This window comes from Botryllus schlosseri, chromosome 7, assembly GCF_051294905.1.
Source record: "Botryllus schlosseri isolate E-star chromosome 7, Bs_hap1, whole genome shotgun sequence".
In the NCBI taxonomy this organism is placed as follows: Eukaryota; Metazoa; Chordata; class Ascidiacea; order Stolidobranchia; family Styelidae; genus Botryllus; species Botryllus schlosseri.
The window spans coordinates 3,013,119-3,028,731 of record NC_137242.1 but is presented as its reverse complement, the minus strand read 5'-3'; the positions used below and the strand labels follow the sequence as shown (position 1 = coordinate 3,028,731).

General features: G+C 38.7%; 1 protein-coding gene across 4 annotated transcripts in view; it reads left to right on the top strand.

Moving 5' to 3' along the window:
• The window catches only part of LOC145443797 (uncharacterized), a 91,527-nt gene that overhangs the window by 61,425 nt on the left and 14,489 nt on the right, over positions 1-15,613 (top strand). For all 4 annotated transcript variants that reach the window (XM_080321756.1, XM_080321755.1, XM_080321757.1 and 1 more), the window contains 6 exons: positions 1,743-1,861; positions 6,393-6,511; positions 8,058-8,155; positions 8,219-8,382; positions 10,347-10,430; positions 13,748-13,866. In XM_080321756.1, the coding sequence (XP_080177882.1) occupies positions 1,743-1,861; positions 6,393-6,511; positions 8,058-8,155; positions 8,219-8,382; positions 10,347-10,430; positions 13,748-13,866 (703 nt within the window). The remainder of the gene's footprint in view (positions 1-1,742; positions 1,862-6,392; positions 6,512-8,057; positions 8,156-8,218; positions 8,383-10,346; positions 10,431-13,747; positions 13,867-15,613) is intronic.

The following is a 15,613-nucleotide window of genomic DNA, read 5'->3' as shown; positions in this document are numbered from 1 at the left end:
CGTCGGAACTAACAGTGCTGCCATTGTTTTGGTAGGTTTTCATACATGCAGTCTGCTGTAAGATAGTAATTATCTTATTTATTTACAGTGTGTAACTGAACTGAATGCTGGAGATTCTTGTGTATTCATTACTATGTACATTTTGAAATCTTGAATGTCTGCTCAAACACCTGGTGAATCAGTTCACTTTCATACACCGCTACATAGTGCAACCTATAGTCACTTGTTTGCTTCTGGTTCAACTGCTTGTTTACCAGAGGAGTCCCAAACGATTTTGTATTGGCTGTCTGCAATAACATTCTAGGAACTAAATTTACAGTCAAGTACATTTGTCGAAATGATATCTGATATGGTATGTTTTTAGAAATATCACGTTTCAATGCGGTTTCTTTATGCTCTGTAATTTTAAAATCAAGGTTTACTGTCAGTTTGAACGTGTTCGCAATGTTTGTTCATGAGATTTGAAGCTCTATAAGCTTGAATCAGTTCCGGGGTATCTGTACGTAATGGAAAAATATTAACTGGCCCTAATGCTCTAATAGGAAACTAGGAAGAATTATAAGGCAAATTCCAGGGGATGATATCATTTTCATGCTTTGCCGCACATGTATTTCAAGGAGGTGGTGCAGTTTTGGAAAAAAACTTTACGGAAATGTCATGAAAAGCCAGGGTTGTAACCAAGTCAAAAGAAAATCTCACTTTTATAGTTTTGACTCGATTCAAATCGAGTCATTTTCATTTCACCACCGAGTCAATTCCGGCTCCAAGTCAGCTAGCATAGTGTTATGACTGGGGCAAGTTTTTGCAACTTTTTTTTACAGCTCCCGACAGCTTCCTGAATACTGAGAAGTTATGTAGTATGGTGTTTTAAGCTGTTCTGAGGAATCTTGTATTGCAACTTTTCTTCATTTTTCCACGCAACTATTTGCAACTCTTTTCAACTTTTCATGCAACATTTTGCTAGATTTTCGATTTTTTTGCAACCAACTTTTAACTGGGAATATTTGGCACTATCTGTAAATAGATCGCTTGATGATATCACTGTTGGTTAAATTTGAGGTCCTTTCTGATATGATTACTTGTACACTCAGGCTAGACCGGCAAAAATCATATTTTTACAGGATCATTTTTTCAGGCGGTTGATTTTGTGGAAGTCACCAACACTGAGTTTTGCTACAGTGGATGCGAAACGATTCGAGTATCTCACACCCTAATAATTTCAAGGAACTTGCCCATAAATGCAACTTTTTAGAACAACTTTTGTGAAAAATAAGTGCAACTTTCCACTGATTTGACTGCAACAAAAACTAGCCCTAGTTATGACTCGAGTCCGAGTCCAAGTCATTGTGTCGACTGGTCACTTTCGAGTTAAACTCTTGGTAAACCCACTTTTCACAACTCTTCTTGGTGGTATCGAATGCGTCGCATTCATAGTATACTGATTTTCCTCACTTTTAACAGTTTTATGGTCGCATTTTCCAGTACCAGTCCTACTAAACGCAATACCAACAATGTGGCAACTCTACTATTCTTCGAATTTACAATGTAATGTCGGTCTTGGCCGTCGGAGTCTCAAGTAATATGATTTGGTCCGAGTCATGCACAAGGACTGGAGTACAAACCGAGTCAATACACAGACTGACTCAAGTCGAGTCGAGTCACCAAAAAATCGTTACTCGAGTCATTAAAACCCTGTGAACAGCTTTATTATAGCGATTCTAACGATTGCATTGTTTTTTTAGCCGGAAATGCGACGTTATCGCGATCGAATATTGAGCGGCAATGTAAATCATTACAAGCAGACCGTGAAAATTTAACGAGTATTCAGAATCTCGTTTTGAAATTGAATACATCTCATTCGGTAAGTCTCCTACATTTTATGCTGGTTTTCGCCGGTAGATTTTCCTAGAGTAATTATTTCCAGAGGGGGTCAGTAACGAAGTAGGCTAAACTTCTACATTTTCGAAGTACCAAGTTTTGCCTCCTTGCACTACTTTGCCGAGTGGATATGATTTTAGACAACTACCACTTCTAATTGAACATATTTTAAGGCAGGACTACTTACTTTTTGCAATTTTGATGTCGATAAGCAGGAAGTAGTTTTGGGATGAGTTTCCATCACGCATAGTAAGGCGAATTTTTTTATCTGAAAACTGGAAGATTTTGACCTAAAAAATTGACCTAACGTAACCAAATGAGGTGTTTTCCCCACATAATGTTAGAATTGTACTACTTATCTTCATTTCTGGTTGCAACTGTCTGTCCTTACGGAGTAGTTTGGCCTGAAAAAACTCTTTTGACTCAAAAACTGACAAATGTTTACATGAAAAACCTTATTTAACGAAATCTGGCCCTATGAAAAATTCCAGTAGTTACATCACGGATTATGGTAAAAATAATTAAAATTTGTTGTAGTACGACGTAAGATACTCTCCTACATTCTCGGGTAGAAAGTGTCTGTCCATACTACTAAGTGGCTTGCCAAGAATGGAGAAAGAACGTTCAATAGCAGCAGCAGTTGTTGGCTGACAACACTGAAGTTGTGCATGTGCAAACACTGCTGGTGTCACTGTGTTGCTTCATTCTGACAATGGTTTCTACATCACAATTTCTCATCATGTGCTTCTTAATATGAGAACCATGCAATAACCACGCAGTCTTGCTTCAGTTAGGATATCGCGGTACGTTGCGCATAACACCATGTCAACGTATTTGTTTCATTTGAATGTTTATGATTCACAATGAGCAGACAATGGGCCCTCTACAACGGTAGGCCTGCAAAGTAGGCTACAAGCTGTAAAATGTCAAATGATAAGTTCACCGACAGTGCAAAATCTATGATACAAACCAAATGCAGGTTGCAAAATTTTTTTGACTTTGTAAACAATTTTGACATTTTTTGACCTAACGCTACAATTTTGACAAGACTTTGACTTTTTTGGTCCTGTCCAAAAAAAAATCGCCCTAGTCATAAGAACCGCGTAAAAAAATCCAAGGTCATCACCATGAAGGCTCAATCGTCCTCGCCACAACCAGGCAGTGGAAAGACACATGAAAGCGGTGACCGAAGCATCTGCCCATGTGCCTGGATTTAAACGTAGAGATGACAGACAAAAACTGAAGTCTCGAAAGCAGATGAAATCCTTTAATACGAAACAAGATTTTGAAGTTTGCGCACACTAATACTCTGGTAGTGAAACCATCTTCGAAATATTTCTTTTTTCAATATAGAATTGATGTTTTTGTGTTTTCAATATGGATTTCCCATTTATGGGCTTTCAATATGGAGTCCTCAATCACTAGATCAGGGGTCCCCAACACGCAACCCGCGGGCCACATGCGGCCCGCGAGGTCATGTTTTGCGGCCCGCGATCTGAGTTCAGATTTCGGAAGAACGCTAATTGAAGGTCTTCTCCTGTGTCCAGCATCGCTATTCCTCACTAGCTGAAACGACTTTGGTGATGGCAACAGCATTCCATCGGTGGAGAATCAGTTGATATGAATGGGCAATGGGCATGGGCTGGGCATATTGCCTTGATGCGCAATGGCTCAGACACTGCCAAGACCGCAACAGCTTAGAGGGCTTCCCCACAAGATCAGGCTTTACCAGGAGATAGTGTTTCAGCTAGTACCGTGTGTCGCTAGCCCCCATATAGATTCATTACTTGCTGAAAAGTGTTTTCAGGTATCGTGCGCAACTCACAGATCAAAGTAAAATGAAATTGATTAACATGATATTTTTGTTGAATTTTATTTCGTTAATAAAATATTACTTCTTTTGTTGGAACTATTCCCGTCGCCCATGTTAGAGAACACAGCGTTGTATTAACGTAAAGATTTAAAAACGTGGTTCCTAAATGTGTGGCCTATTTTATCACGATATTGCAGGTTGTCGGCCCGCGGCCTCTACGAAATTTGAAAAGTGGCCCGCAACCCGCTTTGAGTTGGCGACCCTTGCACTAGATGCTTCTTGGCATGGTAACCACTGCTTCGGTGCCTAGTTCTACCTAAAAACGGTCTAAAAATCAATAATTTGTTGTTACTTTTTTCTGTTTATTTTTAAGACAAAGTTCTGTGGAAGTGACATAGAAACTTTCTGCATCTTTTAAGCCCAAAATAATCTTTCTAGTGTAAGCGGTTATCCATATACATCAAAATCAGCTATTTGGACTCGTTCGGTGAAATTTCACGACCACCAGAGGGTGCACGATCCAAAAATTATTATAGAAATTATTTTTTCGATATTTGCCACCTTATATTAAGTGTTCATTTTGAAATTCAAAATTTTCCATTTTTCACTTCACCCGGTGATAACCAGTATTGACTTTCAAAAGACTTGACTTTGATTTGTGCTGACAGACAGTTCCATCTAATTTCAAGATTTCAATCCTACTCGTGATTTCTTCAAATACTAAATTGCCACTCAGATTCCCACTCCAATTCGTTCTTGAGCTAGAGCAGTGGTTCTTAACGTTGGCTAACCAAGCGAACCCTTACACCAATCAACAAAGATATAGGACATCGCATATATTTAATACATAAGGCTACTATAGAATCCCGGTGCGCAAAATGAACTATGCATGTGTATCAACAGCATTGTTAAAAAAACAAAATCATTAAAACATGATCATCACACAAAACAAAAAATTTTAACGAATATTCACTGTAAATCAGTGTGAAGTTTGCTCTATGAGTCGGCTGTGTGTCTTGACTTGAGCGAACACCTGAAACTCAGGTTTCGTGAACCACGGTTAATATAGCAACATATTTTTAACTAGTGCGGGAGTGGAGGAATGTCACGGAGGCTCGGACTTTAGATGTTTGATAATATAGTCAAGCATTCTATCTATTGCTCATGGCCCTGTGGTTGTATATAGTAACTCTGACCATGGATCCCATCAAGACAACCCATTTTCATGATACTCAAGGGTTTCCATATGTCCTCTTTTAGGAGGATTTGTCCTGGTTTTTCAAGAAATCGAAAATGTCCTCCGAGGACTCCCAAATCCCCTCTATTGGCAATTGGCAATTGGTCCACCTTTATAGCTCTGAGAGCCAGGCGATTGTACACGGACAACTAAATAATGCCATAAATGACACGAAATCCGGATTTTGACGACAGTGACGTTATTCTCTTTTCAGTCAACCCAGACCCAGTAGTATTTCTGTAAAGAATTTAAATTACTCGTTTTCTCGGCCGCTATCATATATTTTGTAACTTGTAAAAGGCGTCGTCTTTTTCGGTTCTCAAAATATGGTAACCCCAGTATGATCCTACAATATTTGGCGCTTCTTCGATATACGCCCGGGATCGAAACAGTGTTTCACATGAAACCGGCAAGTGTTTCCCATGAACACGATACAATTTTATAAACCTCAAAATTAATTGTTTTTTTTTTACTTTGGAGAGACGGATATTAGGGTTGGATATGGGTCAGGGTCAAAGTTGGGGTTTGGGTTTCCCAAGATTACGGTTTGGGGAGGGGATATTAGGATTGGAGGAGAGAGGGATATTAGGGTTGAGGAAGGGAGGATATTAGGGTTGGATGTGGGCTAGGGTCAAAGTTGGGGTTAGGGTATCCCAAGATTAGGGTTTGGGGATATTATGGTCGGGAGAGGGTGTGATATTAGGGTTGGATATCGTGTCCCTCACCCCAAACCTAATGTTGGGATACCCCAAGTCCCTAACCCACCTCCAACTCTAATATCGCCTGCCCTAACCCTAATATCCCCCTCTCCCCCAACCCTAATATCCCCCCCTTCCACAACCCTAATATCCCCCTTCCCCAACCCTAATCTTGGGATACCCTAACCTCAACTTTGACCCTAACCCACATCCAACCCTAATACCCCTCCCTCAACTCTAATATGCCCCTTTCAGCCAACCCTAATCTTGGGATACCCTAACCCCAACTTTGACCCTAACCCACATCCAACCCTAATACCCTCCTTTCCTCCAACCTTATATCCCCTTCCGCAAACGTAATCTTGGAAACCCTAAACCCAACTTTGACCCTAACCCACATCCAACCCTAATATCTCCATTCCCCCAACCCTAATATCTGTCTCTTCAAATCCAAAAAAAATATTTTGACGTTTATAAAATTTTATCGTGCTCATGGGAAGCATTTACGGATGTCATGGGGAACACTGTTTCGATCCCAGGCGTATATCGAAGAAGCGCCCAATATTTTAACACAAGCTTTTCAATGGTTGTCATATCATGTGTAGTGAACATGATTAAATTCAGAAATTCTATATCTAGAAAGGATTGGTGTTACCATCCAGAACAACACAAAGATGCTGTTTGACAGAGTTCAAAGATGCTGTAACCCTTAACAGCTTGTACCATTGACTTTGTGGCTCAATCCTTATTCCAATGACCTTTTCAGCAACTCGATGAAGCCGTGCGAGATCTTATTTCCCAAGTGGAGCAGAATCTGGACAAGGAAAAATGCAGTTTATCTCTACTCAACACACCGCCCAGACTGAATTTGTCAGTTAGGACTGGGTAAGATGAAATGTTTGTGTCTCAAATTGTGAAAACATTCGGTAACTAGCAGTAAATTGAATACAGGCCCTGAAGATCGACATCAAGAGCTGTGATAGGCTGCTATATCGGGAAATCATGTGATGCTGTTTATATAATAAATGACATGAAAATATTATTTACTGATTTTCAAGTATTTTTTCTGTAAATCACCGCAAAAATTAGTTTACATTCTCAAATGCTTCTCCCCATAGCAAGATAGCAAGATATTAGTCATACATTTAATTTACCTCAATGATTTATCACTTTGAAGAATCCATTGTTTGACTTTCCAAGACGATATTGCACATAGTGCTTTTAGCATTGGTATGATACTAAAGGCAACCTTGCTATATGCACTGTGAGGTCTGGATAATGTATCTCAAGAATCTCTTCTATCAGCGCCATTGACAGATGTGTTTCGCTAGGCACTCCGTTTAACCAGTTGACGGTTAAAACTAGTTATATCTATCCCGGGCAAAGTCCAGTACCGTGCCAGTTTTCTTTCACATTGATGCAGGATTGTAACCAAGTCACAAGGTTTCGAGTAACAAGTCAATCTCACTTTTATAGTTTTGACTCGAGTCCGAGTCATAGTGTTTTTACTTGAGTAAGTCGTCCAAGTCGTTATGTTCCCTGTTCTGTTTTCTGTTCAATTCAGTTCAATCCACTTTTTTCAATTCAGATCGAGTGATATAGAATAGCTCGCATTCATAATATTGTAATCTTCCTCAGTCTTAACAGTTTCTGGTCCTATTTTCCAAGTATCAGGATTGATAAACGAAATAGCAATAATCAGGGTTGTAATGACTCGAGTCACGATTTTCTGATGACTCGACTTGACTCGAGTCATTTTCTCGAAATGACTCGAACCAAGTCACGTGACTCCAGGCTCACACGGCCAAGACCGACATTTCATTGTAATTTCAAAGAATAGTAAAATAACAGAACTATTGAGATTTCGTCTATTGGTACTGGTATAGTTGAAAATGCGACCAGAAACTGCTAAAAACGTGAAAAACAGCATATTACAAATGCGAACCATTCGATATCACCAAACAGAGTCAAAAAAGTGGGCTTAACAAAACTTCAACTGGAAACTGAGCAGTAAAGACAATGACTTGGATTCTGACTCGAGTCATAATATCATGACTCGGACTCGACCCTCTGCTCGCTGTCTTGGACTCGGACTTGACTCGGCGGTGAATTGAAAATGACTCGACTTGACTCGAGTCAAAACTATAAAAATGAAATTGACTTGTGACTCGGAGCCTTGTGACTTGGTTACAAACCTGGCAGTAATGAGGTGACTTAACTATTCTTTGAAGTTACAATGAAATGTCTATCTCGGCCGTCCTAGTATCGAGTCGTGCACAGTGACTCGAGTCAATGCAAAATTTGACTCGAGTCGAGTCATTTTACGCATTTGGAAAAATGACTCGAGTCAATCAGATTTGAGTACTGGAATAATTTCCCCAGCTCTAGTATCCAGTAAAATAAAATCTAAAATTTGGTTGTCTTCATTCAGGGACGGACCAAAATCCTTTGTCTTTGATTTTAACGGCGACGACAAGGGCGCGATGGCACAGTTCGAAAAATTATTCGCAAGCGCAAAAGCGACTCTAAGTAACACATCCGTTTCTATTCCTAAATATGACTCGACGTTGCTTCATGTTTTCGCCTTGTCAGCATCTATGAAAAGTCAAGGGGAACCCGGGTTCGTGAAAGCGATTCCGATCGACAGGTCAGGATCGAGGTCAGGGATGCAGTTTTCTTGCGCCACGTCAAACGTGGACTCGGCCCTGGACTCGAGGGAAGTGTGGGTCTGTAACACGGACGGAATAGTGGGGCAGGTATGCGAGATACATGGACTACCAGACCAATTGGAGAAATCTAACGTGGGAAATGTTTCTATGCTCTCGTAATCTAATGTCTGGTTTTCCTGAAAATGGTGCAGGAGATCTGTATAGTGCGAAACGAACCAAGCTTGCTGTACAGTAGGGGTGTTCAAAAATGACTTTTTTTCTCAAATTGTACTGGCTACTTGATGAAATTGTTAGGTTACCTAATTTAAGCCTACACACCAAATTTGGTTCAATTCCAACCAGTAGCCGCATTGCTACAGGAGAAGAAAGTTTCTATTTATTATATAAAAGTGAAGTGTAACAAAAATTTCAAAATTTTCTGTTCACCCCATGAAAGTGTTATGTTGTCTACAGAAACGATGTTCGTTTTTTTGGTTCAATTCCAACCAGAGGAAGCGGAGTTATTGCCGTCGAAAAATTTGGAATTGAATAAAATAGTATTTACGGCGGGCACACCTATAATGAATAATCGAAGAATTGGTCACCGTAAATACTATTTTATTGATGATCCAAATTTTTCGACAGCAATAACTCCGCTTCCGTTGGTTGGAATTGAACCAAATTTGGTGAACATCGTTTCTATAGACAACCTAACACTTTCATGGGGTGAACGGAAAAATTTTGAAATTTTTATTGCGCTTTATTTCTATATAATAAATGGAAACTTTCATCTCCTGTAGCAATGCGGCTACTGGCAGGAATTGAACCAAATTTGGTGTGTAGCCTTAAATCAGGTAACCTAACAATTTTATCAAGTAGCCAGTACAATTTGAGAAAAAAAGTCATTTTTGAACATCCCTACTGTACAGATATTGGTGATTGTTATGCTTATGACAATGAACTCTAATATGATACAAACTGAACTCAATTATTTGTGTATTTCCTTCTAATTCACAATTTTATTTAGTTTTCCAGTTTTACATCGTCAGTAATTCTAATCTAATACGAAAAAAGTGACAATTTTGTCACTGTACAATTTTCTACTTGTGTGTAAGACGATTTTTCGAAATAATATGCGTTTTCAGTGCACATGGAAAATCTGGGAAACTGAGCTTATTCTGAAATATTTACTACACTATTTTGCAATGTCTGATTGAATGTACTTTCATGTCTGATGATTATGGCTGTTTTTCTTTACCTAAAAAATCAAAACCTTGACATATTTTTACCTTTGAAAACTTGATATTGACAAGATTTGCCCTCATGTATGCAAATTAGGTTTTTTCGCACATAATGTTAGAGTTGTACTTCTTGTCTTCATTTCTGGCGGGAACTGTCTGTCCTTACGAAGTAGTTTGGCCTGAAAAAACCTTTTTCTGTACGTTAACACCATGTCAACCTATTTGTTTCATTTGATCGTTTATGATTCACGATGAGTAGACAATGGGCCGGCCGTCTACAAAGGTAGCCCTTTAAAGTAGGCTACAAGCTGTAAAATAACAAATGATAAGTTCACTGACCGTGCAAACATCTACAATACAAACTAAATGCAGGTTGCAAAATTTTTTTACTTTGTAAACAATTTTGAGTCATTTTTGAACTAGTGCAATTTTGACTTTTTCAGACTTGTCAAAAAAATGGCCCTACCGATGATATATTTCTGAGTACGAAATACTCCCACATAATAGAATGAACATTTGATTCTGTTGGTGTGTAACTTGCATAAATTCTAGTCTTTTGTATTGAAAACTAACTATTACACTGGTCTACAAAAAAGAAAAGAAATTTGCAACATCAACTTTGATGATTGATTAATGCTAAGTTTTGGTTGCAGCACCCAATACTGCGCTCAGAATTCCTCCATCCCGACTAGGTTTCATCAATTTATTAAATTCACCAATCAAGCCACGATCTACCACAAAAATTATGTAGACCGGTGTCCAGTGTTATCGATACTAACTTTATAACCATTGGCCTTTCGTGTGTAAGTCTTCTACATTCATATTTTTTAGATTTTTATTCTTTCGATGGATCCAGAACCAAACCAGACCCATTCTTTCAAAGTGTGCGACTCGAGAATTTGCTGTATCGCGCATGTGAGTACATGTGAATTTGTGAATACAGATTGTTTTCCGTACTGTGAATTAAGAGAATGGATAGTTGATGCCATCGGTAAGTACTCAAATTGGTCCTTGTTTGGGCTGTACCAGGGTTGTAATGACTCAGTCGCGATTTTTTGGTGACTCGACTTGTACTTGAGTCATTGAGCATGACTCAGACCAACTCATATGACTCGAGACTCGGACAGCCAAGACCGACATTCCATTGTAATTTCAGAGAATAGTAAGGTAACCGTACTATTGGTATTTCGTCTATTGGTACTGGTACTTGAAAATGGGACCATAAAGTGTTAAATGTGGGGAAAATTTGTATATTTTAAATGCGAACCATTCGATATCACAAAACAGTTCTATAAAGGGGTTTTAACAACGCTTTAACATTAAACTGACCAGTCAATGCTATGACTTGGACTCGCACTTGAGTCATAATACCATGACTTGGACTCGGACTTGACTTGGTGGCGAATTGAAAATGACTCAACTTGACTCAAAACTATAAAAGTGAGATTGACTTGTGACTCGGACCCTTGTGACTTGGTTACAACCCTGCTACAAAGCTATGTTAGTGGAAATGAAGTTGTTATCTGCCTACAGCATTACCACAAGCCAACAAAGTATGTAAATAAGTCCTTGGAATGCAGCCGGTTTGCTAAAAACGGTTGGTCATGCTGAAAATTAGGAAAATGATGGTTGATCCTGACAATACCACCATTTTACTAAAAATAGATGTCTTCCCAATAAGGCGATGCTATAATTATGATTTTGATTGTAGTATGCTCCCCTATAATGTTCCATATGACACCTCCATTTATTGATTACACATCAGTGAGATTGTCATTGCCGTATGTCAGATCTTTAACGGAAAGGCTTTTTTCCGTTTTGTTTCTAAAAATTTTCGCTTTTATCGCCAAGAGGGGCGAAATTTCTGTTGGTGTGGACTACATTCCGCAATTATGGATTCACTAATATTCTACATTTTATTTGAGAAAATGTTCTACCAGTGGATTGTTATAGACAATTAACCGTGTGCTATGTAATATGCAATGGTGGCCAAGGAAGTCAACGTCAGTACACAATTACTAGCAAATATATTGATTATAAATTGTGGTTAAAGTTTCGAAAAGCTCTTTTGTACTGTAGTTTCAAAAAGATTTAGTCGTAGGGTCGCAAAGGGTCGTTCAAAAATAACATTTTTTCCCGGATTTTGGGGATTCACTGTTTGAATTGTTAGGTTCCCCTAAAAAAACTTTGCGAACCAAATTTGACTCGATTACAACTGGCAGATAACTCTCAACCCCATGAATTTGTCGGAGTGACGGAGGTATTGATGTTCGAAATTTCGAATTTCAAATCATAGTATTTACGGTGGGTAGATCTATCATAAATAATGAAAGAATTTGCCACCATAAATACTATTTTTTACTGAATCCAAACTTTTGCGCTCCAATAACTTTGCTTCTGGTGGCTGGAATTGAGCCAAATTTGTTGTGCATCGTATTTACAGACAACCTGACAATTTCATGGGGTAGTCAGTGAAATTTGAAAAAAAATTAAATTTGTTTTTCTTGAATAAATTTAAAATTTTCTACTATAATAACTACGCTTCCACTGGTTGGAATTGAGCTAAAATTGGTGTGCAGCGTTTTTTTTATTGTAACTTATCAATTTTATCAAGTAAAATTTGAAATTAAGTTATTTTTGAGCAGCTCTAGTGGGCAGTGCGACTCAGCAGAAGCTAGTAAAGTCATAATCAATAAGGAAGTTGTTGATGAGCCTTGGTCCCCTGTGTGGAAGACTTAATCAGTCCCAAAAGGCGTCCTCCATGATTAAGAACCCACTAATATATATCCTCAAGTGTCTTAATTACACAGTATTCAACAGCTCTATTCCATATTCCTACAATCATTACCGAAATCTCCTTGGGGAATAGATGCTTTTCCTTGAATGTGACCTTTCACGGCGTGTCTCGACCTTCAAACTCGTGCAGTAGTCCATCTTACTGGCAGGATTTCACGGTGAATTTTGATAGGACGTTATCGTTTCGTGGAAAGTTTTGATTCTGATGGATCGCTGAAACAATGCGAGTGCCACGCGTTAAAAATCTCACCAATCAATCACGCATACTTTTAGTGTCATGTGCTCTTTCCGGTGAGTCTGTAACCATTTCGTTTCACATCCTTCTTATTTTATAAAAACCTTTATCTGATCTATTCGAATAGCTTCCGAGAGTCGTAGCTGATAAGATATGTTTACACGGTTTAACTTGTGGTTTGGAACGACGTTTGATCTAATTGAAATCGGTATATCAAAAATGTGAAGTGTTGGTAGTACGGTACGTCAATGGTACGTCGTATCTTGCGTTAATAGCTATCAAGATGCTTAATACGCGCTGAGATACGTGTCAAGATTAGTCACGAAGTCTTCCATTGCGGACTTGCCCTATCAGAGTAGAGAGTTATGCACTTTGACAGCTCGCGTTTTATCTAATCTTTCGACGATGGTCCGGCTGATAACATTCCAGGCATCTGCAGTTTTTGTGTTTCTGTTGTGGCACAGTTGTGTGAATTTTGTGACCCAGTCTCGTTTGAGGTATCTTTTGAACAATAAAACATAACTGTGTCTGAGATTAGGAAGCAGGAAAGATTCGGTATATAATGTGGAATGGTGACAATTTACGGCACGTTACTATGTCTTACGACCTCTTTTTTCTAGTCTGGTTATAATTGTGATAAATAATCCTTCAATTTGGCCCGATCGAGTGAGACAAGTCTTGAATACCGAAATTTGCAAAGTGCATTGTGATGATTTTCGTAAATGCAAACAAACAATAATTTAAAATCGATTTTTCAAACTTTTAGAAAATCAAGATTTTGTAAAATTGTCTTTTCTTCAGCCAATATGGCCGCAAGAAAATGAAAACTTTGCAATAATGGACATACGCTACTATGATTACACAAAAACGATATACAATGCTCCGAATTGAAACAGATGTATCAGCATTTGATCCATCGTTATTCTCAAAACACTAAGATCACTGGTAGTCAATACTCAGTAACAGTACTTGCACCACTCCTCCATGCTATCCCAGATATGCAGAGCGCCGAGCGAAAAGTCGTGGGTACCAGTTTTACTAATCAAATCTACGGTCTGACCAGGCTGGGGATTGAATCTACGACCTACCGAGCAAGAAGCCGGATGCTCCACGATTACGCTATCTTAATCCGGATAATCCCACTTGCTAGGCTTTCAAATGCAACGCGGTGTGTAAGCTGTGACTTTTACTCCTTTACCAGGTTCCCTTTAACGAGAAGCGCACGCTACTGCGCGCGGAGCAACTTCTTGCAATGGATGAGAGACACAATTTTTCTTGCAAGCTGCCACCCGTCATAATGTCTTGGGACGATGACGATGGGTAAGTCGCACTTTTCTTGCAGTAGTTTTCTGTAGCAGCGCTACCCAACTATTTGTAGCAGTTACACAAGTTTAAACATCGCTTAGGGCTGTTATATCTCTCATGAAATACCGTAATTTAGAGTTTTACAAATGTAATATCGTATAACTATATACAAAAAACGATACCGTAATGCGGTATTTGCAAAAGCAATGAGAGAAATGTATATATTGTTCTGTTAGTCACAGCTATAGTTCTTTGCTAGTTCTATAATTCTTGGTTCTAAAGTGTTTAAAGCGAGTCAAAGGCAATGGTAAAGGTTTTCACTGGTCAGATGCGAAATCTATTCTGTGTAAAGTTCATGCTTGAAAATATTGACCCCTGACTGCAAATCAATGATAATGGAATTGGTTTTGTTTAAAAATTAAGCAGCTACGGAGGCAAGAAGGTCCGGATTTAACTCTGAAAAGGTCCCCATCCGGACCGCCAGTTCAGTAGCCCTGAAATATAGTATCGGTGTCCACGCATTCTTGATTTGAGGCACAGGAAATGATTTCTTCTTATTTCGTGCTTGACTACTCAATTATCCACTCAGGGCACCCTAATTAACGCATCCAATAGCACTGAGCATATGTACCAGTAACAATTACTTGAGTTACCTTGTCAGCAGTGTGAAGCGTGCCATAGGGATGTTTTCTGTTCAATAATTACCGGCCTAATTAGAGTACTCATCTCAATCATTTCTACCTGTGTCATTTGCGCATACTTTTGAGGTAAATTTCAATTTTTAATACGTTTAACGGTACAAAATATGCGGGTAATATTGGACTTGCCCTATCACTCAATGGCGTTGCGTTAATAGAGTTGTGTTCAATTCGGTGGATAGCCCCTCCTGGATCTTGCCACTTTTACATATGTCATTTATGCATCCTTTTGAGGTAACCTTCAATTAATTATAAGTTTAGCAATATTAAATTGGGTAATGTGGCGCTTATCATATTACTCAATGGCTTGGGTTAATAAAGTTATATCAAGTCAGCAGTTAACCCCTTCCAGCCACACTTCTAAATTTTGAGAACCAGAGTCCATAATTTTGTGTTAATTATTGCTCGTCAGCGTAATAATTACTCAAGCTTTTCTGATAATTGGTGCCAATCGTTTTTCGACAGTCCAACCCTGTAATATCCTAATTCAGACATTCACTACAAGTGCTACCTATCGTTGTTGCAAGGAATAGCTCTGAGAGTTCCCGATACTTGAACCAGGAATTTTTCAGTGAACAAACTCACACTAATTATAAGTGTCGGACATGTCGAATTGAGACAATTATTTAATAGTTTTACATCGTCTGTCTGGATTGCATCAGTATTCTGTCCTTAGGCGTTACGTTTATAGTATGCCGTGTGACATTGCTCACCAATGTAATTGGTTTATCTTGTGTGCAGTTATCAGAAGCAATATGATTACGGTAGGCGTATTCCGGGGCGTTTCTGGTTAGCAGTTCTAGATTTTCACTAGAATGTTTAATGAATAGTAATTGTGAGCTACTAATGCTACAATTTGCAATCACACTGCCAACTCATTGCACCCCATTCGACATTTGACAAAAAATTTCAAAAATTGTCGCAATATCAATTATCAGATGAGTTGTACAGAGTTGGTTGGTAACAAAATACTTACACTACTTACTTGTGTTTTTCCACTACCATCACCGCTACTCTAATAATTTTTAGTCAAAACCAATGACTTTTTAGAGTTTGGATTTTAA